This window comes from Prinia subflava, chromosome 17 (assembly GCF_021018805.1).
Source record: "Prinia subflava isolate CZ2003 ecotype Zambia chromosome 17, Cam_Psub_1.2, whole genome shotgun sequence".
Taxonomy (NCBI): Eukaryota; Metazoa; Chordata; class Aves; order Passeriformes; family Cisticolidae; genus Prinia; species Prinia subflava.
The window spans coordinates 8,982,816-9,006,405 of NC_086263.1; the positions used below are offsets into that span (position 1 = coordinate 8,982,816).

At 41.3% G+C, this 23,590-nt stretch overlaps 2 protein-coding genes across 7 annotated transcripts; both read left to right on the forward strand.

Moving 5' to 3' along the window:
- Positions 1–206: 206 nt before the first annotated feature.
- Positions 207–9,922, forward strand: LOC134559528 (acyl-coenzyme A synthetase ACSM4, mitochondrial-like). 6 transcript variants are annotated; one of them, XM_063414358.1, is made up of 14 exons: positions 207–330; positions 1,678–1,940; positions 2,719–2,929; positions 3,384–3,591; positions 4,006–4,149; positions 4,572–4,728; positions 5,185–5,264; positions 5,929–6,052; positions 6,770–6,850; positions 6,987–7,088; positions 8,005–8,132; positions 8,233–8,332; positions 8,938–9,057; positions 9,467–9,922. In XM_063414358.1, the coding sequence occupies exons 2-14, from the start codon at positions 1,740–1,742 to the stop codon at positions 9,563–9,565; spliced, it is 1,755 nt and encodes a 584-aa protein (XP_063270428.1). In that variant the 5' UTR covers positions 207–330; positions 1,678–1,739; the 3' UTR covers positions 9,566–9,922. The 6 variants fall into 6 exon arrangements, with proteins under 6 accessions (XP_063270428.1, XP_063270431.1, XP_063270433.1 ...); XM_063414359.1 differs by having other exon boundaries at positions 208–326; XM_063414360.1 differs by having other exon boundaries at positions 222–288.
- A 135-nt stretch (positions 9,923–10,057) lies between these two features.
- On the forward strand, positions 10,058–19,678 carry LOC134559529 (acyl-coenzyme A synthetase ACSM4, mitochondrial-like). The gene is made up of 14 exons (XM_063414365.1): positions 10,058–10,407; positions 10,961–11,226; positions 11,675–11,885; positions 12,262–12,469; positions 12,587–12,730; positions 12,988–13,144; positions 13,710–13,789; positions 14,524–14,647; positions 15,159–15,239; positions 15,351–15,452; positions 15,809–15,936; positions 16,439–16,538; positions 17,338–17,457; positions 18,278–19,678. Exons 2-14 carry the CDS (start codon positions 11,026–11,028, stop codon positions 18,362–18,364), a joined length of 1,743 nt encoding a protein of 580 aa, XP_063270435.1. The 5' UTR covers positions 10,058–10,407; positions 10,961–11,025; the 3' UTR covers positions 18,365–19,678.
- Positions 19,679–23,590: the final 3,912 nt, after the last annotated feature.

Below are 23,590 nucleotides of genomic sequence, written 5' to 3' on the forward strand. Positions count from 1 at the left end.
GTGAAGCTAAATAGTAAAAATGTTAGTGGAAGTCGTCTGGAAATATTCTTCAGCACCATAGGGAGGAAAAGGAATGGAGAATCAGCTAGGGAATGCTTTGATGAAAGAAGCAGGGTCATTCTTCTAATGCAAACATTAACATGTGATGTTATGTTTGAGGAATGAAAGTTGTGGGGTCAGCAGCAGTGCGCATACTCCGTACTGTGCGCCGCCATCTTGCTGTACGGAAGAGAACAGGCTGCGGCCATTCCGTTGTACGGAACGTCTTTGCAGGGGGTCGCCATATTGGTGTGTGAGCAGCTGTGCCGTCTATGTGCAGTAGCGCTGTAGGTAAATTGCCCGAACCCGCAGCAATTTCAAACTCCGCTCCTTCAGGGTGGCAGCCGGCCGGGGCGGGGGGCCCGCTTGTAGCGGCGGGGGCCACGTCTAGGAGGCTGGGCGAGCCACCCGCGGGACCGAGGAGCCCCTCACGGTTCTTTGGACCCGGCGCGAGGCCGTTCGCGGGCTCGGCGGGGCTGAGGCTGCGGTTTCGGCGGCGCTGCCCGCACTTTGTGTGTGGGAGCGGGCACGCTACGGCTTGCGGGGACCTCTAACACTTCTAACTTGCTCACACCTTCAGTAATCACGCGGCAGGCTGGGAGTAACACAGCTGCTGCAAAATCTCTGTGTGTCTGCACGATATAACCGAGCACTGACTGAGTCCCCGAAAGACACGCTAAAAGCCCCCTCAGGGTCTGTTTCCGGCAGGTTTTTCTGCACCCAGCATAACAGATCTGTGAGCTCATGCTCGGGAGCGGTATTAGTGTTAGACTTAATGATACGAATGTTTTTAAGCGTTCGCACATGTCTCTCAGTTCATGTTCCCGCATGCTTGCGCAATGTTCCCGAAGCTCCCCTGGTTTCCTGGTGGATCATGGATTCTTCCCGGGCTGCCTCCGTGCTCGGACAGAACGGGCGGCACGGGTGTCCCGGTTCCTTTCACCAGCCTGTGGAATTCCCGTTCATCTTTCCTCCAAGATCACGATCTCCCGCTATTCAGCTTGCTCTGGCTGCCTTTGTCTCAGTTCTTTGGGGTGACCCGAGGTGTGCTGAAAACGGGGCACCACTTTTATCGGGATATTAAGAGAGATGGGACCACTGGGAGACGTCTTAAAGCGTGATTTATTGCCTCAGTCTCAAGGAGTGAGAACGTCTTTGTCACACACACCATGGTGTTTGTGGTCAGTGGTCGTCAGTGGTCACGAGACCACAGGTTACAGATGTTTTTAAAGGTTTATTAGCCAATAATCTACTGCCACGCATACTGTTTTACTTTCACACCAATGCCTAACTAAAACTGTATCACACGTTCTACCATGATGGGGACAATTTTATCCGATCATATAGTGACACAGAAAACTAATTGGTACACCTTAAAACCTCTTATTACCTTTATAACTACTTCTGTATCTTAGTTTAAAAACTTTAAAACTTACCACTATCTAGCTCAATATATCTGTGCTCTAACTACAAACCTACATTCTTACTTATGGTCTCTAAATTTGGAAGCCTTTCCCAAGGTCTTGGGTTAAACCCTGTATTCTCTGCTGTATTTGGGCCTGCATGCACAAGGTTCCGAGAATTTTCCATGCCTTGATTTCCCACAGATTGGTTTAAATGTATTTTCTTTCATTCCAGGTGACTGATTCCTTAGGTGTACACCTGATTCCTGCCCCTCACTGTCTAAAGAAACATATATCATGAGAACATTTATTAAATCATGGATTCCTCAGTGTTTGTGGACTCTCAAGTCACCTTCCAGAACATTCCATGGAAACAGCAGGCTTTTTACGTCTCAGATTCTTTCCTATTATGAATCAATAAACCAGGGCAAAAAGGAACTGCCAGAATATTTCAACTTTGCAAATGATGTCTTAGATGAGTGGGCACGACTGGAAAAGGTAGTATTTGTCTTTTACTTTACAGACATTGAGTTGTAGTTTAACTCCAGCTGTCAGCTAAGAACCACAGAGCCCCTGGATCTGACACGCACACACCCACACACACATCCAGCATGATGGGGAGGAGAATAGGAGAAAAAAAAGGTAAAACCCACCTTGAGGAAAGAACAGTTTAATAATTGAAATATTATAATAATTGTAATCATAATCATATCAGTAGCAGTAGTAGTAGCTCACTGCCCACTGATTGGTGCCCAGCCCATCCCCAAACACCTCAGGTTATGAACTGAGCAGGACCTCCTGTGGTGTGGAATATCCCTTCGGGCAGTTCAGGTCAGCTGCCCTGTCCAGGAACCCTCCCAGCTTCTCCTGCACCTCTTTGTTGGCAAAGTCTGGGAAACTGGAAAGTCCTTTACTTACAGTAAGCACTGCTTAGCAGCAACGAAACCATCAGTGTGTTCTCAACACTGTACTCATCCTAAGTTCATGAACCACATCCCTTTACCAGGACTTAGTAAGAAAATTGGCTCCAGCCAAAACTAGGCTGCAGCCAAAACAAGGACACAGTGCAACAAATCTCAGATGATACAAATCAGTTTTCCTCATGTGTACTGGACACGATTAGCTGCAGAGGGGAAAACACCACTTTATTTTGTTTATCGGAAATATAGGTGAGAGAGTGATTGTCAGGGATGATTTGCTTAATTAGGACTTACTTTGTGTTGAAGTGAAACCTTTGAAGGTTCGTCTTATTTTAATATCTTCTCACACACTGTAGGATGGAAGAAAACCAGCAAACCCAGCTTTTTGGTGGGTCAATGATGAGGGAGAAGAGGTGAAGTGGAGCTTTGAGGAGCTGGGCTCTCTGTCCAGGAAGGCAGCCAATGTTCTTTCTGAGGCCTGTGGTTTGCAGAGAGGAGACAGAGTTGTAGCAGTTCTGCCTCGTGTTCCTGAGTGGTGGCTCCTCAACGTGGCCTGCATGCGAGCAGGTGAGGCACTCCCTGACTTGTTGGGTACAGAGACAAAGCAAACAGAGACTACAAGCCATGGGTTAGATTAGGGTGGAGAAAATGCAAAGAGCAATGTTCTCTTGTGACCTCTACAACTGATCTTGTGCCCAGAAGGAGAATTGGCAGGAATTCCACACAGGAACCACAGGGCCAGACGTGGTCCAGTCAAACAGCATCCCCAGGGGAAGGCAGAGAGGGTTGCATGGCTGCAGCCTAAGGCCAGACTTGACCACATTCATTGTAAGGGAGTTGAATTTATAATGGAAGAATTTACGTAATTAGTGTCATTCATAATTTAATATATCTATTTTGCTCTGCTTTTAAACTGTTAAACAGCCATGATGGATAAAATCAGCATCAACAGAGAGACACGTGATCAAGTATTTTTTGGGAAATGCTGACTTTTCTCAATTGTTTTTTGCTTTTCTTCTAGGATTTGTCTTTTTTCCAGGAACACCCCAACTAACAGCCAAAGACATCTCATACCGACTCCAGGCTTCAAAGGCCAAGTGCATCATTACCGATGACACGCTGGCACCTGCAGTGGAATCTGTCCTGCCAGGCAGCCAGTTCCTGAAAAGTAAACTCATTGTAGGCCAAGGGAGCAGGGATGGGTGGCTGAACTTCAAAGAACTCCTTGCGTGAGTGTCCAGCTCTTTTGGCATCATGCCTGTGAGGTGAAGGCAGCTGTACCAGTCAGGTGACACTGAGGAGTTTGGGGGGAATTTTCAAAATACAAATGAGCTACATTTCTCTGTCAACTCACAGCGTTGTGATTACACTGCATTAAGTACAGATTCATGTAACCCAGGTTTTGGGAGCCAAGTTCAGGTCCTTCAGCTTCTTCTCACTCCTCGGCCTTGTGATTCAGAGTGTACTTTTCACAGGCAAAATGTGTTTTCTAACTTTTCCTTGTGATATATAATGGCAACTATTTCCTTACTAACATCATAAAATTTGGAGCAACTTTCCTGTTGAACTCTTCAATATTAAAAATACTGATTCCCTGGTGGAAATGTGCATGTAGTGACTGGAATATACCATTTCTTCTGAAGGGTTGCATCTGCTGACCATCAATGTGTTAAGACAAGGAGTCAAGACCCAATGGTAGTTTATTTTACCAGTGGAACTACGGGCTTCCCAAAAATGGTGTTGCACACCCACAGCAGTTATGGCATTGGATTTGCAATCAGTGGCAGGTATTACCTTGCAGCTCCTCCCAGGTCCTGATTAAATGACATGATCTGCATTAAACTCTACACGTGACCATAAATCTCCAGTAAATGTAGGCAGTTCATGACTGTAGGATTTGCACCTTCCTAATCTTTCCCCTCTCATGGTAAAACCCTTGTGATTAAAAGCTTCTTGAAGGCCCAGTGTAGCTCATCATGTGCAGAGTTGTGTCATTTCAGGGCTGAAAGCAGAGGAACAATAAAGAAAGTGTCCCTACAGCCACACCAGAGGAAGTCAAGTGCACTTATATTGGATCAACCTTCCCTGAGAACCAAAGCAACCTTGGGCCATTTCATTATACCTTTAAAGCTACACTTCAGTTTAAATCTGTGGCTTGGTACTCATTTGCTCTCCCTGAATGTTTTTTTCATCTTTGCTTTTTCATTAGGTATTGGATGAACTTGACTCCTTCAGATATAATGTGGAATACCTCTGATACTGGCTGGGCAAAATCAGCCTATGGCAGTGTTTTTGGACCATGGATCTGTGGATCCTGTGTCTTTGTTCACAATATGCCAGTGTTTAAACCAGAAGTCACTGCAGAGGTGAGTAATGCCCACATCCCAAGCAATCCAAAGGTACCAGAATGCTTATTCTTCTTCCCAGATGTTTTTCAAAACCACTCAGCTGGAGAATTCTCCTCAACATTGGCCTCTTGTGTGGGGCATAAACCTTGACTTTCCCAAGAATAATTCTGGAAAAGCTGTGGTCTAGTTCTGGATCACCAGTTAGGCTTGAGCCTGAGACACAGACACCTTGGAAAACCCCACCAGAAACAATAATTGGAGCTCCTGCTCTCACTGGTCCTTCATTTACCTGAGTGATTTTATTGGACAGAAAGTTCCGTATTTTCTAGGAGCTGGACTGCCTGCTACAGCATTTCCATGGTTTTCATCTTGCAGACATTTGAGCATGTAAATTGCGTTAATCACCTGCACATTCACAAGGTCAGACCCACCACTGCTCTTTCTTTTCAGCACAGTAACTTTCTGTTTCTCTAGACTCTCTCAAGGTACCCCATCACCACCTTCTGCACGGCTCCCACTGCCTTCCGCATGCTGGTCCAACATGATGTGAGCAGGTACAGCAGGGAGCCTGGGGTATAATGCTGGGACAGCTCTCCATCCTTAGTTCCCTAGGTCCCTTAATTCTCTTTTTCACTTAAAGGAAACCTAACACCACTGGCTCTCAGTAAAGAAGTATCTCAGTTTTGAAATGTGAGAATATTTAGCCACGGCATAGGATACTTGGGCTTCAGGTTTGAGTCTTTGAATAGAGAGCACAGAGGAAACAAGGGAGGTTTCTTGAAGTTGTCACTTCCTCTGAACTTAGGGTTCACAGCTCAGTTTAAGTCAATGTTTGAGGCAGCACTGGATCATTGGTGCACCATGGGGTTGTTCTCACATGCTGGAGAATGAAGGCAGCAGATAGAGGAGTTTCCCATGCTGAGAGTTACTTGGCAGCTGTTCCCACCAGTTTGTTACTCTGTAAAATAGCCAGCTTGTGGGAAGTGGTTTGCAAGGAGGTTTCACATCTTTGGTAAGGTACTTCTTCCTGTCACATAGGTCTTTCATCCTGACAAAAGCCAAGCCAGGTTTAGCAGAGAGCTCACCCTCTGTCTTCCTATCCAGCCTTTCCTTCAGTTTTAGGTGCACTTGGAAAGCTGAGGAAGTCTGTTCAGTTCAGGTTGCTCACTGCTCATTTTAGGAGTTAAGAGAATTATTTCCTTTGCTCTTCCTCTCAAGCTACAAGTTCACGAGTCTGAAACGCTGTTTAACTGGAGGGGAAGGACTGAATCCTGAAGTGTTTGCAAAGTGGAAAATCCAGACAGGGCTGGATATCCGTGAAGGTTATGGCCAGTCTGAAACAGTATGTTTGCAATAATTCTTGCAGTATACCCATTCAAAGGTAACAATACCAGAGCCACGATGTCCTTGATAAATCAATGGAAAAGGTGAAGATCACTTATATGATTAAAAAAAATACTGTGTATAATTATGATTCTATTTCCAGAGTCAGCAAGCTGCATATTTTCATGATTTAGACTGGTGCAAAAACCATGCCAGAGACAATTCAGCTCAAATACCTTGTAGGAGATCCCTTTGTCATCTTTACTTTTTAAAAAAGTGAAAAAATAATTTGCTCCAACTATCAATTTGGCCTGTCTGAGGTTTTACTGGCAAATATTAAACCAGCTCACATCCCAGACTTCTCTGTAAGTGAACATTAAAAACACTATTAAGAGTCAGATCTCAGGCCTTCTCTCATTTTGCCCTTGATAATGGTCCCAAATTAATTGTCCCATTATTGAAATAAGATCTGTAATAATTTCACATCTGGTGTCCTGCAAAGTCAAGTGTTTGCAGGACAACCCACTGGCTCAGACTCAAAAAAAGCCAAGCTGACACAGGTCTGACCCGAAATGCCTCTCAACACATCTCTGATGTACTCAAAAACCACAGTGCTTTGGTCCTGATTCAGTCCTTGTCACAACAAAGTCACAAAGAGGAGTCCTGTTTAACGCAAACAATAATAAAATTTACAAGACATTGCAACCATTTTAAAAAATTAAGATCTATTCTGCAGGTGGCAATCTGTGCCAATCTGGAGGGAATGAAAATTAAACCCGGCTCTTTGGGAAAAGCCGTTCCCCCTTACGATGTGCAGGTACGTGGCTGTGTGGCAGCTGTGGTAGGAGAGTGAGGCAGTGCTGTCTCCATCCCTTGTGTGCCCTGCACTGAGCTGGAGCCGATGCTCCCCTGAGCTGATCAAAGCCCTCCTGCTGTGTCTGTCCTTGCTGCAGATCGTAGATGACCAAGGGGCTGTTGTGCCTGCAGGACAAGAGGGCACCATTGCTGTCCGAGTGCAGCCCACACGACCCTTCTGCCTCTTCTCCGAGTACTTGGTGAGCCTGACGTGTCTGAGTGCTGAGAGACTCGGGAGGGACCCAGGGCCAAGCTCTGCCAGGAGCAGAATTGCAGGCAGGATCCTCAAAAGGTCTCACTGGGTTTTGAGCCTGAGCAGTGTGTGGTGGTGCTGAGGTGCAGGACATTCTGAAGAAAATAGTAGAATCAGGCAAACTTATTCTCCCCTGCAATTGAACTGTCAAAATGAATAAGCTTTGGGGGACCTATCAATGTTTCTAATCCTCTTCTGAACCCCCATAATAATTGGATATTTGTAGCATCCTCAAACAACAACTTGTAAAATGTAATTGCTCACTGTGGGATAAAAAACTTGTACAAGTTCAATAATTTATCTTCTCCAGTATGTTGTCAAAGTGTTGTTCAGTTGTCAAAGTGTATTTCTGTGCAACCGAGAGGTTACATTGGATATAGAGGTCCTATAGGTCAATGCAAATAATGAAGTTTTTTCTGTAGGTGCCCTCATTTGAGTTTTGATCCTGTCAGTGAAGAGTAAAAAGTTTCTTTTAATGGGAGATTATAGTGGCAACCCCCTGCACTGATAAATCATTGCCCTGAACAGAGTGGGTTACACGTTTTTGTGGGTTACACATTTGCTGTTATGGATGGGCATTTTGATAGAGCACAACCTTTTCTCTAGAACAGAAATCACTGCATACACTCTATACACTCCATAGTGTGTAGTGCTCTTTTCCACCTGTCATATACTTAAGGCATCAAACTACTAATTAACATAGCTTTGTGGTTTTTAGTTGAAAGTATAAAACAGTATTGAATACACTCATTTGAGAACAACTTGAAAAAATATTTTTATCATTTTTAGCACCACTGCAAAGTAAATGCATTACAATTCACTAGCAAGAAGATATTTTTTTGGAAATGTTTGATTGTTGCCAGGATAATCCAGAGAAGACTGCTGCCACAGTGTGTGGAGATTTTTATCTCACTGGGGACAGAGGCACTATGGATGAAGAGGGATACATCTGGTTTGTTGGAAGAGGTGATGATATCATTAATTCTGCTGGGTAAGGCATGTCCCTTTAGCTTTGCCTCTTGGAATGCAGCCTGGAAAGCCCAATGGGCTGGTCCCTGCTGCTGGAGCTGAGGTGTCTTTGTGCCCCCCAGGTACCGCATTGGCCCGTTTGAGGTGGAGAGTGCACTGATAGAGCACCCAGCAGTGGCAGAGGCGGCTGTGGTCAGCAGCCCCGACCCAGTGCGAGGGGAGGTAAAACAAAACAGCAAAAGATGTGAAAGAAATATCCTTTATTCTAACCATCAATATCCCTGCATGTACTAGGCTTCCCTGGAATTCAGTGTTGCAGGCTTTTGAAATTAAACAGGCTAAAATTTTTTAAATCTATATCTTAATAGATGTTAGAATATTAGAACTATTTCTTTGCAGATTTTGATATGGAAAAATAGATTGGCTTTTCAGACTAATAATGACATGTTTTTGTCTAGGGTCTGAAATTTTGATTATTTCTCTTTTTGCCATTTATTGCACTATAGCAATGATATCAAGAGGGTTTAATTTTTGTTTTATATTTTCCAACTTTGTAACATTTCTTTGAGCAATAGGATCATGATATTCAGTTTTAATAGGATATCACAATAAGGGAAAAAATAGCTGGAAATAAGGAAAAAATCCTCTGTTCTTGAATGGATCCATGACAGCACAGCATTCTGTAATAAACAGCGAATGACAAGGGAAATTAAAGAATAAGATCACATTTTGGCAGTCTGAATTTTGACACTTGCTTTTCACAACAGATGTATTCCTGTATTGCCACCTCTGGAAGTTAATGCAATCCCTTCATTTTTGTGGCACAGGTGGTCAAAGCCTTCATTGTTTTAGCTCCTGCTTTTGTATCACACGATCCTGAAAAATTAACTCTTGAACTTCAACAGCATGTCAAGAAGGTGACTGCACCTTACAAGTATCCAAGGAAGGTAAGAACAGCCCAAAAAGACAGGCTCTCTAACTGTACCAGAAACTGAGCATTTTTTATCCTGCCTCAGCTCCTTTTCAACAGCATTCTGACAAACACTCCAACCAGAGTTAGATAAAATAAAAGTAGATGAGAGGGTCTGTTGCAGCTGTAGCCTTGGGGTGGCTGTGTGTGCTAGAAAGTACCCAAAGGGAAGCAATGGCTATGAAATTTTACCTCATGAGGGTCCAGTCTTTCTTTCATGGAGTACTGGAGTTTTCACAGCAGCTCAAATGGGCATGACATTCAGTCAGCATTTCACCATCCCAGCCCTGGCTGTGCCACTTCCCATCCTTTTACCCCCCAATTGTAATGAAAATGTGTCTTTCCTTCAGCTGGGAATTTAACCAGGAAGTTTTTTTGCCTTTCAGGTGGAGTTTGTTCAGGATCTGCCAAAGACAGTCTCTGGGAAAATCCAGAGAAAGGTTCTAAAGAACAAAGAGTGGGCAAAAGTATCTGGAAAAGAGTGATCTGGAAAACAACGAGAGAAATATTCCATTATCTGTACCAACCATAACACATCTAACATGGCACGTGTTTATGACCCAGAACATGTGGAAACTTTGGGAAAAACCAAGTGTGGAAGAAAAAGTGAAAATACTCATATGGATTGAGGATATGTGGCATTGGAACCACTTTTGCCATCGACCTACAAATTTTTCAGAAGGAAGGCGTTGCAAGTAATTCACGGTGTGGAATGGGAGAGAGAAAGGACAGACTCAAGTGCATATAAAGGTTTAATTTTTTTACTTTAATTTGTATAAACAGCTTGCTTACCAAAAAAAAAAAAAAAAAAAAAAAAAAAAAAAAAAAAAAAAAAGTAGGTGTCACTACAACTTCTAGATACATACAAATAAAAGAGAAATTAATAAAATAATCTTTGTCCTGTGATGGGTACCAGCAGCACATTGATATATTCTTATTGATAACTACCACTGTAATATTCTCAAATTCTTTCAGAGTGGAAGGAAATAAACTATTCTTTTTAATGCTTCTCTTCATCATGAGGAATTTGTCATCTATGTAAATGGTTAAACTGGAGGAAAAAGAAGACCCAAAATGCTTTAGGTTAAGGTGCAAATTACGCACAATTAACAATGGTGTAAATGATTACAAGAAAAAAGTTACTCCACAGAAGGAGCTTTGCTGCTTGGTCTGTTTTGTGCCACATTCTGATCTCGTCTCTCCAGAAGTGGGCAATAAAGGCAGAAAGGTTTCATTCCAAAACCTCTATGAAGGAGTGCTCAGCTTTCACCTCTCCAGGGAACAGCTGATCTTTGCAGTGCCTCATATGGGCAGCATGTGCTGAAAGGTGAGTGAAATGAATGAAGAGGATCTCCCCCAGCATCTCCTGATCTCTCCTGTCCACAGCAGACAGGTCAGGAAAATGAGTAGAAAAGTCTCTATCAGACTCAGGGGCTACATAACAAAGTGAAGGTTCTTGGGATTGATGTGATGTACGGACAAATCAGTCAGCAAATGCTGAGGCTAAAGAATTTGAGAATCTCATAAAGTGAGATTCTTGATGGAAGTAGTTTGGAAACATGCAGAAAAGAAAAAGGAATAGAGAATCAGGTACTGAATGTATGAAACCGGAACATTCTTCTAATGTAAACAATAACATCTGATGTGTTTTACTATGGAGAGTTGTGCTCAATTGATTTAAAAGTTAAAAATATGAGAAAGCAGGATAGGGAACTTAACATTTAATTAGCATGTTAAAATCATCAGTCTGGCTCTGACTAGCCTAACTGACTCTAATGAAGAACTCATTAATTCATAACTGGATTATCTTTGAATAATTTCAATATTATTTTTCTTTTTTTTTTTTTGGTGGTTTGGTTTTGGTTTGTTTGTTGTTGCAGGATTCATAGCAACAATTCTGCAATTTTCTTATATAGTCTACAGCATCAAGACATAATCTTCTGCCATGAAGTTGCTGTTTAAATTACAGAGCCTAAAACTCTTGTGGACTCTGAAGCCTCCTAATAGGACTTTCCATGGACATCCCAGGCTGCTTTCTTCTGATGTATATTCCCAGTATGAGTCTGTCAGACAGGGCAAACAGGAAATACCAAAATACTTTAATTTTGCAAGTGATGTACTGGACAAGTGGTCTGAGATTGAAAAGGTAGGTGGTCTTCTATTGTACCAATGAAATACTTTAATTTTAAATTTCTTTTGGAATAAGCTGGGGTTTTTTCTTTATAAAAACAGTCACTCACCAAATCAAATTTGCATTAGGAAATTATACAGAAGTTCATTCTTTCTTGCTTTATTTATTATTATTTTGTAGGAGCATTAGTGCACAGTATAAGGCTAAAACTGAAATAGGATCAAGACTTGGGTCTGGAGACAATTAGGCTGGTAAACGTTTCAGGTTCAGAAAAGGAGAATCTGTTGGGAACACCTGAGCTGGATGAACAGCAAATCTCAATCCTTTAAGGACAACGAAAAAAATAGTTTATATGCCAGCTGTCAAATACTCAGATCTTCCATAATTTACAGATGTCCGTGCATTATTATTTCATGGTCTTTCAGAAGGAAATCTTTTACGTTTGAAATCCTCTGTTTTGTAGGCTGGAAAGAGACCATCAAACCCTGCTTTCTGGTGGGTAAGTGGCGAAGGAGAAGAAGTGAAGTGGAGCTTTGAGGAGCTGGGGTTCCTGTCTCGGAAAGTGGCCAACGTGCTGACTAAAGAGTGTGGACTGCAGAAGGGAGACAGGCTTATCCTGATCCTGCCACGAATTCCAGAATGGTGGCTGGTCAAGGTGGCTTGTATGCGAGCAGGTCAGTGAGGTAAAATGGTCATTGCAAATCGGTTGGCAGGATCAAGAATGGATATGGTTTATCAAGGAAAAATAGTGTAATAATCCAGTGAGTGGACTAGCTGCCAGGCAGTCCTGAAGGGCTTTCACCAGGGGCCATAGGAGAGGGGGCTCATGCAGTGGGCAAGGAGATGCCAGAAGGCAGGGAAGAGCCATGGAAGTCACATTTCATTCCTGACAGGAGAGCACAGGCATTAAGCCAATCTAACTTTGGCTGAGGAACACCAGGGCAAATCTGTATGAGAGATCAGTTTGGGAATAGTCAATAGCTTAGGTTCTTAAAAAAGAATCAGATGTAGAAAAAAAGCCAACACAAATTAACTTTATCTCATTTCCAGGAATTGTCATAATCCCAGGAACATCCCAGTTATCAGCCAAAGACATACTGTACCGACTCCAGGCATCCAAGGCCACATGCATCATTACCACGGACAAACTGGCTCCTGCAGTGGACTCAGTGGCATCCCAGTGCCAGCTCCTGAAAACCAAGCTCATGGTGTCCAAAGGCAGCAGAGAGGGATGGCTGAACTTCACTGAGCTGTGCCAGTGAGTGTGACTTTGTGCCACTGCAGTCACGAGGACAAGGCAGACCTGTTTCCCCACAAGTGCTCATTTACATCAACTACAACCACTGAAATTATAATTGCATTCCCCTTTTTACAGAAACCAATCTGCTGACCATTCCTGCATCAAAACAAGGATTCAAGACCCAATGATTATCTTCTTTACCAGTGGAACTACAGGTTTTCCAAAGATGACTCAACATTCCCAGGGCAGTCTTGGTTTCAGACCCCTTTTAAGTGAAAGGTAAGAAAGAGTTAAACCTGGTTGAACATAAGATAATTGAAGCTGCATAGTAGAACTATTATAAAAAGTTACTGAATAAGAAATACCAGTGTACATCCCCAGCCCTTCTCCCTTTGAAATCAGAACAAAAACCCCATCAAATTTCTAAGGACTAGAATCCCCCTAATTAATAATAATAATTTATTATTATTATAATTAATACCTCTTACCCTCTTTATGGGCATTTTTCATTATCTTTTCTTTTTGTGTTCTATCAGGTACTGGTTGGATTTGACTCCCTCTGGCGTGATATGGAACACAGCAGACACAGGATGGATATTAACTTCAATAGCATCTTTTTTTGATCCCTGGGTTTTCGGATCGTGCGTCTTTATACATAACCTGCCACAGACTGACTCAGAAGTCATCCTAAATGTAAGGGGAAAACTCATGGAAATGTATTCATCTGCAGAAAGCATGCCAAAACCAATTCTTGACAGCATCACAGATTTCATGGGGGCTGTGTTTATAGTAGTGTTTGAGATAATGTATTTGTTGTGTACAGCCCCTACTGTCACTTTTAATGTATACAGAAGGGGACAAACATGCAATCCATTCATACATTGCTCATAGTTGGTGAGCACGTGAATGAAAATCATCCAAAAGCAGCATTAAATGCCTACCTTTCATTCTAATGACTGCAGAAACAATATCAGTGGGTAGTAATGCAGAAATGAAGTGTTTCTCTTCCCTGTGATGTAGACAGAGGAGGACCTGTTCTGGCCGTGCCCCAAGCTGTGGGGTCCTGGTGTCAGATACATGTGTTAGCATGGGATTTTTGTAATCAAATATACAATCTCTGCATACTGCACCAACTGCAGGAGGGTTCCTCACCTTATATAGGGGGCAAATGTACTTCTTTTTGTGTCACCTCTTTACTGTACATTCCTAAGGCAGTTTTTTTCTGAGCTTCACATGTCCTCCTTGTTTAACCCTCTAGACTCTCTGCAGATTCCCAATTGATGCCCTGGTTGGTGCTCCAACATTGTTCCGCATGCTGGTGCAAAATGATCTCTCCAAGTACGTAAAAAAAATTGCTAATGTTTAATTTACCCTAACAAAAGTAGTAATCTTCTATATCTAACTGCTTGAGCCAAAATAGGGTAATAATTTAAGTTTAAAATATCCTTCATGAGAAGACCATCATGCAAAATTTGAGTTTTGCTGAGTTTTTTGATCAAAGAGAGAAACTTGTTTTCCCTCAGAAATGTGAGACTTAGGCTACTGTACTTGTGAGTATGAAACTGAGAGTCAGTTAAAAACTTTGTCATCATTTTTGTTTACCACATTAATTGTCCACACTTTGGGAAGGACTTCATCCTAAAAAGTGCATGTCAGCATAACTGTGAGGGAATTATTTGTTGTGGCAGTTGTACCTCATGCTCCAGCTCTCACTGCCTGTCACTGTCCCTTCCTTCCCTCTTGAACTTTCTCACTTGGCCTGTTGCAGAGGGTCAGCAGTCAGCACTTTGGCTCAGCAGATCAGTATTTGGTTGTTTACAACCCCAGCTGACTTCAGCAAAAATTTTGGTTTTCACATGTTTAACTCTGACTACTGCTTATGTAGAGTGTTGAGCACAGAGAGGTATTTTTGTTGTATCAGGGGCAGAAGGATCAGAGCCCCCTCTGATTTCCCCATTTTGTGGCACTAAGTCCCCCAGTAAACACCTTCCCATAGTGTTTACCCTCACGTGCTCCCAGACTCACCCTCTAGATTTAAGTATTGCCTTTCTTGTTTTTAACTCCCTGTGAAGACACAAATTCATGAAGCTGAAGTACTGCATGAGTGGAGGGGAACCACTCAACCCAGAAGTCATGGAGCAGTGGAAGAGCCAGACTGGGCTGGACATCCATGAAGTATATGGCCAGACTGAAATGGTACATCTGCAGGGACAATAGCCTATTAAATCTTTGGAATTTCTTTTTGCTGTAAGGTTTATTTTGTAAGAGCACAGTCTGTTTCCTCCTTCACATATCTGTGAATCTTTCAGTAATTTCCATCCCTGGTAACCTCTGAAAGAATTCCCTCTCATGGGTCTCCTCACAGAACTTGCCAGAAACTTGGGAGGCTGGGAGGGAATGTGCTGTAATATTTCCAGAAATGTCCTTAAGCTAATTCCAAGTAACTGTGAGAGTCAAGAGGACAGAGTTTGACTCTAAGGGAAGAAGACTGGTTAGCAGAGGACATGAATTTTTCACAGAGAATGGAACAGGATTCTTTCAGGGACTTTTATGATTTTGCTTATCTGTACCATACAGCACTGACGTATAGGACCCTATGAATCTTAATTCTTTACTTGGAATTAGTAGAGAAACTGCATTTAATTAATTGAGTGTGAATGCAGCAATTTTCTATTGCAAAATGTTGGTTTGATTTTGATTTTTACAGGGAATAATCTGCTCTGTTTTTGGACAAATGAAGATTAAACCTGGATCAATGGGGAAAGCAGCTCCCCTTTATGATGTTCAGGTTTGTTGAGTGCTCTTTAGATTCTGTCACGGGGGGTTTTTTGTTTGGTTGGATTTGTGTTTGGAGTTTGTTTTTCCATTGGACTAAAATAAGAATTGTTTTTCATTCTAGATCGTAGACAAAAATGCCAATATCCTGCCTCCAGGACAACAGGGGGAAATTGCTGTCAGAAGCAAACCTATAAGACCACTAGGTTTTTTCTCTGAATATTTAGTAAGAACTTTATTTTATTTCTCACCACCCTACCAATCTCCCCAAAAGTTCTCCAATGGCATAGTAGTCCTAAAGGCTGGACATTTTTCACCATTTTATTATTTATTACCAGAGTAATTTGTTTATTTGGATTGGTGGGTGTTAGAAAATGAAAGAAAATAATTTAGGATCCAGTTACATTTTTTCTTAAAGAATAGAAATTATTTTAAACCTATTTTATTGTATCTTATAGCAATATCAGCATATCCTTGACTTAAAAATTAAGTTCCAGTTCATTTGTTGTTATGTGTGTTATAGCATAATGTATAGCTAATGCATGCTCAAAATCTAAACTGCTGCTTGTAAACCACTTTAAGGATAACCCTAAGAAAACTGCAGAAAGTGAACGTGGGGATTTTTATGTCACTGGAGACAGAGGGGTGATGGATGAAGAGGGATATTTCCAGTTTATTGGCAGAGACGATGACATCATCATTTCTTCAGGGTTAGTCTGCACACACCCATTCTAAATCTGCCATTGTCTATTCTTACATGCTTTGTCCTGGTGAGCTTCTGACATCAAAATCCTGTGATGTATTGACCTCTTGCTTTGGAATACTTGCTGTTATTATTAGCTTTTCACAGACCCACATATCTTGGTGGTGATACTGGATCCATTTCTCCTTCAACATCTCATGTGTTTCAACAAAGAATAAAGACTTCAGCTGGCAAAGGAGGGATGTTTATCCAGTTTATTTTTTGACTAAAATTAAAGGAATCTCTTGTGGATTCGAAGTGCTTTTGGTTTTGAAACCATTTATTTTTAACATGTTGAAAGGCTCCCACTTCTCACCCAGCCAGCTTTCCCATTTTACCTAAAGCTTCTAAAGTTCATTGTTGATTTGTTCTGGCTTTGTTTTTTACTTCAACATGAAAAAAGATATTTGGTACTATTTTTCCAGATAAAAAATAAGAGCCAAATCTCATATTTATTTTTCCTTACCTAGGTATCGCATTGGGCCATTTGAAGTAGAGAATGCCCTGATAGAGCACCCAGCTGTGATAGAATCAGCTGCTGTCAGCAGCCCAGACCCCCTCAGAGGAGAGGTAATGATGCTGAATGGAGGGGGGAAGCAATGCATTTGTCCAAATATATAATGATATAAAGGAATTTCTACCTTACTGCATAACGTACAGCTCTAAGGCAGTAATGTCATCTTAGAATCACGGAATTGTTTAGGCTGGAAAATACCTCTGAGATCATTGAGTCCAACCATGAACCCAGCACTGTCAGGTCCACAAATAAACCATGTCCCTGAGCACCACATCTGCTGCCACCATGGATAATCCTAGTGGGGCTGACAAGCAAAATCCCTTCCCATTTACATGCCCTTGCTCTTCTGAGTTTCTTTCCATCACAAGGTCTTCTCTGTGGAGAACACTGCTGTGGTGTTTACTCTGCCCTTGTTCTTAAGCATTTGTCTATACACTGAAATTGTCATTTATGACTCTTGGTGTAGCCAAAGTTCTGCTGTAACTGCCCAAGCATTAGATATGGGCTGCAGTTGTGAAAGCACAGTCCTGTGCTAGTATAACAGTGCTTACTGTCCTCAGTGTGAACTTCAGAGAGAAACAAAATGTCCCTGAGCTTCAGGAAGAACTCCTCAGTGACACCTTTTATTGCCCCTTCCTCTCACCTGCTGCTGAAAGAAAGGGCAAAGGCGCTTATTTGTAATGAGGGCACAAAAACTGTCCTTTAAACTTCCCCTTCTGAGCACAATAATTTCTTATCATGTGCTGGTTTCTCTGTTCCTCATGACTGTTATGGCTCTGCTCAATGGTAACCTGCACATCAGCCCCTAAAAACAGATGGTATCAGATCACTTTTGTTAATTTTACCTTACAGGTGGTGAAAGCATTTGTGGTCCTGTCCCCAACCTTTTCATCCACTGACCAGGAGAGCTTAATTCGTGACTTGCAGGATCATGTCAAGAAAACAACTGCTCCATATAAATACCCTAGAAAGGTAAATATTTCTGAGGAGAAACTTTAAAGCAGGGCACCCTTCCCTAAATCTCAGGAGAACTATCATTTAGATTTTCATGATTCACTTGAAAGAGACAGCAGTAAAGATTCACCTAGACTACTGGATCTAGAAGACCTTTCCTAAATAACATTAGTTTACATTGTTTTTCATGCATTTGTGTAAATTACTTGTTCAAACTTCTCAAAATTTTCTAGGTTTTGTATATCCCAGCTAGTTCTCCATGTTGTAAGTCAGACTCACAGTCATATATCTCTGGTTTGTGTTTAACCTTCAAACAAATACTCGCCAGTGCCTTTAAGGTAGCACATTACTCAATCTGAATAAGATTTTATCTACTGATCATCACAACTAATAAATAGACACAAGCACAAGAGGGTACACTTGGTGTTTCTTAGTAATTCTAGCACCACAGGAAAACAGCTACTGCAATGCCTTAGCTAACTTGAGCAGAACTCACAGAACTAACAACCATTAAAGACTTTGGGGCTGTAACATCTTTTTTTTTTTCTTCTTTTTGCTGTTCATCTCTGACCTCTGATAGCTTTCAGGCATTCACCCTTCTGCTGTGAGTTACTGTACTCAGTTTGGTCAGCTGAGAGGCAGCTGTGCAGATGTTTGGCCATCTAGGCAGCCAGAGATGGTTCCACAAGTGGCACAATGTGCTGCTTTGGTTTGGCTTGGATTTGAGGCAGGCACTTCTCAATGACAGGAGTGCTCTCAGCTCCACATGTGATTGGAGAGTCTTGGAGAACCAGCCTGTAGAACATGCTGCATTGCTTTCTCTCTTTATTTTATCTAGGTGGAATTTGTCAAAGAGCTGCCAAAGACAGTCACTGGGAAGATCAAGAGAAATGAATTAAGAGACAAAGAGTGGGGACGGATATAGAATTGTTTGGAATTTAACAAAACTTCTTTCATTCCATTAGCACTATATGCATTTCTGTACTATAACTGCCATCATTCTGATCTCTTTTTGTTAAGTGCCTGAGCATCAGAAACTACAGGTAACATCAAGACGTGATATTTGTGCCTGCTTGCAGAGTTTCCAATGCCAGTACCTGACTAAATTGTATTATTCTGGGTGAAAAATAAAATCTTCCATAGACAACTTCAATAGCCTTTCCTTTTGAGACCTCCTCACCATCCCTCTTACAGCTCAGCTTATATTTGATGTTATTCTTGCTAGACAATAAAAAAGATAATACCTACATTTGAAAAGGTATTTTACATCAAATATATTTTGATTCACTATTTCCTGAGAGTTTACCCTGACATCCAAAGCTTATGGAAAGGACATGGTGACTGGTATGGTCACTATATGTGTTCCAAAAATGCAACATTATGAAGAGGTTGCAAAAGAACATTTTTTTCTGATGCCACTGGATAGTGGCAGTAAAAGTCCTAAAAATGCATTGTTACAGATGAGGGATTAGCAGTTTTATTGGATAGGTTCAAAATCCACATTTTGGTGGTAGGATGAGAACCATGTGTAGGTGTCCTTTCTTTTGCAAGTGTCTTGTCTCTTCTAAGCACTAGCCAGGAGTAGAATTCTCAAAGCAAGGTTGGAAGTATTCTGAAATAGATGTGAACATAAGATCCCATCTTTGCTTTAAAAACCCCTCTGAGGTAACTGAAATGAGAATTGAGATTATGTTCAGTATGTGAGAAATAATCCTTTAACAGATGATGCTGTCATGCATAATGAGAAACTAGGAAGTTGTAGAAATTCACAGTATGTGCCTAAAGTTGCACATATACATATATACAGTGTGTATAAATACATGTTTTGCGTATGCATTTGGAACATAAAATTGCCCTGCTTGCATTAGTAAGAAAGTTAATATTTAGTTTTATGTCTTGAAATGCTTAATACATTTCCAGAATGGGTTTGGAACTTGGTCCTGCAGATTTTCTGGACTGTGATTTTTGTGACTCTGTGTGAGTTATTTTAGCCAGTTCATTGAGCAAGAGCATTTTATAAGTGATCTACAACTTCATCTCCTTTCCCACAATACCAAAAGTTGGAATTAAGCTTTAATGAGAAACGGAGCAGTCTTTAGATGAGCTTGGGTTTAGTTATTCAAAAGGATTTCAGATTGTTGACATAAAACCAACTCTTCTGCTAATACTTGATCTGGGTGTAAATAGTCATCCTGTAAGAATAAAAAATGAACACAATTTATAAATGAAATGTATGTAAGCTTATCTGTTTGAAAAGGATTTGTTATTGAAAAGATCAGTAAGAGAAGGGGTAATTTGCCAAGTTTGGCCATCACACTCAAGTGGTAGATTTGAGATTCAGACCAGAACTCACCTTGAGCTTCCATCAGCTGTGACAGACCAACAGAGCTCAGCAGCTGCAAATTTGTTAATGGGTTCCTTAACAGTCGTTAAAATCCAAAATAAAGTTATCTTCAAACACAATCTCACAGGCTTCTAGTGACTGCAGAAAATTAAATCCCCCATAAGAGCAAGTAGTTTGTTTAATGTGATTCTACCAGAAGAAAAGTGAACAAAATAATGTTGTGCTCAAACCTGGCTGCAGCAGGGTTTTGAACTTCCCTTTTCCTGTATTACAGCTTTGTTCTGACAAATAAATTTTTCTCCCTTTCATTGGGTCAGAACAGAGGGAAATTGTGTTGTATATCTTAAATGTAATGCCATTTTTGGAAAGAATAACAAGAAATTGGATTAAATCTTTAAGTGCAATAAAAAAATTGTTGAAAAATGTAATCTGGTCACAATTTCAGCATGTGATTCTTTTTAAGGACATTCAGATTTCAAATGTGAGTACTTTTTGGAAAAGTAATCCACTTTGAAATGATCAGATTTTTAAAATAATCCATTTATTCAATGCAAGTAATAAATTTTAAAATACAATGTAATTATGAACTTTGAAAGTAATTGATTTTAAAGCAATTTAAAAAGTATAATCCTGCAACATGCTCCTAGTTTTTTGGTATTGGTCTGTGCTGGGCTTTAAACAGACTTGGCTAGCCTTTCCCCTGAGCTTGGTAGTGGCAAAATTGCTCATTCCAGCAGGGAAGGGCTTGCTCAGGAGGTTTCCTCTGTGCTGCAGCACAGCCTGCTCAGTCTGCACATTGGGTCAGACAGACTTGCCACCATGTCCTTGCAGTTTTGCAGTGATACAATACCTGAACCTGGCCAGAAAAAAAAGGCAGAAACAAACTGGTGAATCAAAACATTTCTGTTTCATGTTTGGGCAGGAGCCTTTGCTCTGTGACACTGCCCAGGGTTTCAAGCAACCACACAAAGCCCCTCAGTTGCTACCAAGGCTGTGCTCAGTTTCAGTGGTGTGTGTTTGTCCTGCACTACTGACTTGAGGAATTACTGAGTCAACCAGGTGATATTCCTTATTTCTCTGAAACAGAACTCATTCTTTTTGTTGGGCTCTGGGAGTGATGTGCTACCTGCCAGCTAAACCCTAAAAAGAGCTCGAAGCTTTTAAATTTGCAGGCTTACCACAGAAAAGGAGCACAGTTTGGAATGAAACTGCTAAATGGTGTTGTTATTTCTCTGTACAGACAAGCTGGGTTTTGTTCAATAACTATCAAAGAGGATCTCTGGGAACATTCAGAGGAAGAAATTGGGAAACACTTTTTGTTGCTGAGCTCCTCACCAGAACATGATCATTCTGGACTTTTGTGTATTCCAGCATCCTGTTTCCTGTCAGTCTTCAGAGGACAACCTTCTGAATAAGGGTGGAAGATACACATTGCTGTTCTGCTGCTTCAAAATATTTCTAAAGCAATATATTCTCTATAGCTTTATTGTACATGGGAGAAAAGGCCTTTGAAAATAGTGATAGAAGAGGGAAAAATGGACTGGTCCTTATTTTTGTATCTGCAATGCTGTTACTGAAAGCCACAATTTATGTCACTCTGTGCCAAATATTATTTTGTGAGGATGTTTTTTAATCATTGTTGATGATTGGACTTCCAGGTCTGGCCAGTACTGGGTTGCACAGAGTTTCAGGATTAAATATAATCAAGGATTTCCTGAGGTGTCAGTTCAGACTGTGAGATATTTCCATAACAGTCAAGCTGTTCCAAGGTTATGGGCACAGCAGAGGTTTAGATCATCCCTGCTAGGTAACATCTCACATTTCTTGTTACCTCTCTGTAGCCCTTGCACTTCACACCATGCTGCTACAGCACTTGTGTCAGAATAAGTAATTCAGATAAGTAGTAGCTGAACTCTGTGACCAAGGCTGTATTAAGCACAAAAACAGCAGTGAAACAGGAAAAAAAAAAGGGAAAAAAAAGCGCACAGGGTTATTTATCTTGGATTTTCCTGGTTCTGCTGTAAACCCACTACACAGCACCCATAAACATATCTGCTGGTAGCAGGAGCCTGGGAAAACAGCAGATGTGCTGTGTAGTAAAACTGTTGATGACCTTTCAGGACAGCTAATTGTTATCAACTAATAAACACAAGCCCCAGGCAAAGCTGTGCCAGGAGGGTTCTGCAGGTGGATCTCACCTCCTTCACACCCTTAAGCTCCGAACTCGATATTCCTTTACTTTCCAGCTACAAAGCTCATTATTGTCTGAGATCAAAAATAGAAAACAAATGCACAAAATGCTGTGTCCATTACATTAATCTAAATGGATCTGAGCTTGCACTACTGAAACCAGAGAACAGATGAGAATTTATTTCTTTGGGAGCAGAAACAGAAAAGGAGATGAAATTAAATGGAGCTTTGAAGAGCTGGGTTTCATGTTCCAAAAAGTGATCAATGTGCTCTCTGGGCCATGCAGTCTGCAAAGAGGAGACTGAGTTTTAGTGATTCTACCTCAAATCCCAGAGTGGTGGCAGCTGAGTGTGGTTTGTATTCAAACAGGTGAATTGTGTAATTCCCAGTGGTCTGTAGATTGTTTATTACCTTCTATGCCAGAAGTTAACAATTCATTTAACATTTATATTTCTTATCTGACTTCCTTGCTTTAACATTTGACAATCAGAGAGATGACTGGGGTAGTCTCTAACAACTGATGTAATTACCTCCATAATTTTTCTTTCACTTTCTGTGGCTAGTGTTAAATCAGTTTAACTGTGGCAGACTCAAAGCTGCCAGTGTTTCCTGCCTCAAAGTTATGCATCCTATTTTCACTGTGCCTGTAGCAAAAGACCTCATAGAATCTATTTTGTACTTCAGGTCTGCACATCTCTATTCAAGTTCCGATGTGTGAGACTTGTTTTACCACCTTCTCATTTCTGGATTGAACAATGCTGGTAGTTCAACAAATCAGGAAAAGCTGTGAAGCGATCAGGACTGAAAGGGAAAAATACCTAATACATTTCCAATGTTACTGCACTTTCAGGTGTTATCATCATCCCAGGGACAACACAGCTGACAGCACCAGACATTTGCTATTGATTGCTGGCTTTGAGGGCCAGGTGCATTATTATAATCGATGCTCTTGCTCCTGTGGTGGACTGGGCTGCTCAGTCGCAGTTGATCCAAGTGCCAGCCTCTGAAAACAAAGATAATTGTGTCTGAAAGCAGCAGGGCTGAGCAGCTGAACTTCAGCCATTTGCTCAAGTAAGTGCCTTCTACCTAAACCCTGTTAGAGTTACCTCCGGTGGAAATTTCCTCATGTTGGAACACTTTTGTACACTTGCATCTCATTCATGAATGAGATACCCTAAGGGGGTAGGAGAAGAGGCAATTTAGTCTCCTATTTATATAGAGAAGTAATATTAAGGAATAGCAAAACTGCTAATTATAAAATAAGTAGGTTTATGATGTCTAAATTTATTATGTAAGACCATAAAACAACACAGAAAAGTGGGCAGGAATGACTTTTATTGACAGCTGTGGCCTATTTACTCTCTAAAAGACAAATATTCTACACAAATTATTCCATATTCCTAAAATTTGATGATAATAAGGCTACTGTGAATAGCTTTTCACCATGAAAGGCTAGAAAGGATACTGTAAAATGAACTGAATGTCTTTAGGAATGCTCTACACAGATCACTGGCAGTCTGGCAGGACCTTCCCTGCTGCCCATGAGAGCTGAGCTGGCCAGGAGGCTCTGGGGCCCTGGAGTGGCTGGGGAGGCAGACTGCCCACACATAACCCTGC